The sequence below is a fragment of the Egretta garzetta genome, unplaced genomic scaffold, assembly GCF_000687185.1.
Source record: "Egretta garzetta isolate BGI_Z169 unplaced genomic scaffold, ASM68718v1 scaffold225, whole genome shotgun sequence".
Lineage (NCBI taxonomy): Eukaryota > Metazoa > Chordata > Aves > Pelecaniformes > Ardeidae > Egretta > Egretta garzetta.
In genome coordinates, this window is record NW_009259684.1 from 241,436 (window position 1) to 243,546 (window position 2,111).

The 2,111-nt window shown below is 42.4% G+C and overlaps 1 protein-coding gene across 1 annotated transcript in view; it reads left to right on the forward strand.

Moving 5' to 3' along the window:
• Positions 1–1,054, forward strand: part of HOXC9 (homeobox C9) — a 2,610-nt gene extending 1,556 nt beyond the window's left edge. Inside the window, exon 2 of the mRNA XM_035894120.1 lies at positions 810–1,054. Coding sequence (XP_035750013.1) covers positions 810–1,054 — 245 coding nt within the window. The remainder of the gene's footprint in view (positions 1–809) is intronic.
• The last annotated feature ends 1,057 nt before the right edge of the window (positions 1,055–2,111 follow it).

The following is a 2,111-nucleotide window of genomic DNA, read 5'->3' on the forward strand; positions in this document are numbered from 1 at the left end:
TGATTTCTGAGCGATAAAGCTGGGTGTCAGCAGATGGGGGAGCACCTTGGTGCCTTGATATCTTCGCGCTCTGCCTGGAAAGGTGCTCGCACCTCTATTTATGACAGGCGGGCTGGTGCCAGGCACCCTCGTGATAAAAATAAGTCGTGGAATCAGGGGGCGAAAGTCTCCCTTTGCTGGCAGGCAGCTGCCTAAAATGGGCAGGGGGGGGAAAAACCTTCTCCCAAGGAAGGGAGCGATGGGTTTGCTCCCCTTGGCCAAGCGGGGCTGTGGCAGCAGCCTGGAAGGTCCTTTAGGCTAAGGAGGGGGGGGCAAAAAAAAAAAAAAGCCAATTTCTGGGAGCCAGTGGGACATCTCGCGTGTCATCCTTAAGATATTAAGAAAACAAACTCAGCTTTCCAGGTCTGGGAAAGCTTCGAGGGAAAGTATTGGAGAGCTGAGGTTGTAAAAAGAGTTTATGGGCCTATGAAATGGTGGGAATTTTGACTTTTTATGACTATGTTCTTAGATTACTGCTAGTAGCAGTCATGTGGATAATTATTATTTTAAACCCATCGCTACAGTTTTATTTACTGAAACTTTTATGTGAGAACAGCAGCAAAAGAGAAGGAAATGACCCCTCCAAAATAAACAGATTAAACTCTTCTGAAGGTCACTTAAAATATTTAGGTAAGATCTGCTAATTAAACAGGCTTCTTTCTATAGATACACCAGGGCGTGGAGGGGGGGAGGGAAGAAAGGCCAGCTGTATACATTGATTTTTTTTCCCCCTCCCCCCCCCCAAAAAATATAAAAATCTTCTTTCTCAGACAATCCCGTCGCAAATTGGATTCATGCGCGCTCCACGAGGAAGAAAAGATGTCCTTACACAAAGTATCAGACCCTGGAACTGGAAAAAGAGTTTTTATTCAATATGTACCTTACACGGGACCGGAGGTACGAAGTAGCCAGAGTCCTTAATCTCACTGAACGCCAAGTCAAAATCTGGTTTCAGAACAGGCGAATGAAAATGAAGAAAATGAATAAAGAAAAAACCGATAAAGAACAGCAATAAAGTTGGCAAAGTCCAGAGAAACGAGGGTGGAGAGAAAAAAAAAAAAAAAAAAGGAAAAAAAAAAAAGAAAAAAGAAAAAAAAAGAGGCTGTTTTTGGGGGTTGAAACGTTTCTGACTTTGAATGTGCGGATGAATGTTTAGCGTTATAGGCAAACACAGCAAGCGTTTTGGGACACGAGTCTTTTCTAAAATGCAACTAAATAAAAGAAAGATGTTGGGGGGGGTTGTTTTCTCTTCCTTTCTTCTTCCTTGTTTTTTTGTTTTGTCCTCCTCAGAAAACAAACACAAGAAGTACTTGAATTTTTTTTTTTTTAGTATTTTATTTCATAAATTAAACTTATCCAGTATTTTTATTTTTTAATTCCGCAAACTCGTGAGTGAATATTTTGTACAAAAGAGAGGAAAAAGAGGAAAAAAAAAAAAAAAAGACTGAAGGGAATATGGCTCAATGATGTTCTGTCATGGTGTTGAACGTTTCTGCTGTACTTATTTGTGTATTTTATTCTCGTCTCAGAACCGTTCTGTAATATTGTTATGTTCGCTATTGTAGAGCAGCTCTATGTAAATATACCTAACGTCACCGGGAAAAGAAAAAAAAAGGAGAAAAAAAAAAGAAAAAAAAAAAAAAGAAAAAAAAAATCAGCATGTAGGTGTCTTTTTCTTTTAAGCCCTTTGCGGAGGAGCAGCCCCGGGGCTTCGCCGGTGCCGGTGCCGGTGCCGCAGCCTCGGCGGGGCGGACCCGAGCATCCCCCGCAGCCGGAGGAGAGCGGGGATCTCCGCTTCCCTCCCCAGCACTTTCCTATTTCAGAGTACCATAATAAAAAGGCGCTGAGGTAAGGGTTATATGTGCCATCAATTTTTAGATTGGGATAATTAATTGTACTAATTTATGACCGCAGGCAATCGAAGGATGTGTAAAAAGACTTAAATATGGATGCTGGGAATAGAAGAACTGGCAAAGGCATCCGCTCTCTGCCATCCGCTCAGCCTTATCGATGGGTTGCCAAAACTTGGAGGGGTTGCTGGAAGTGCTGCTTCTCGCAAGACAGCCCAGGAG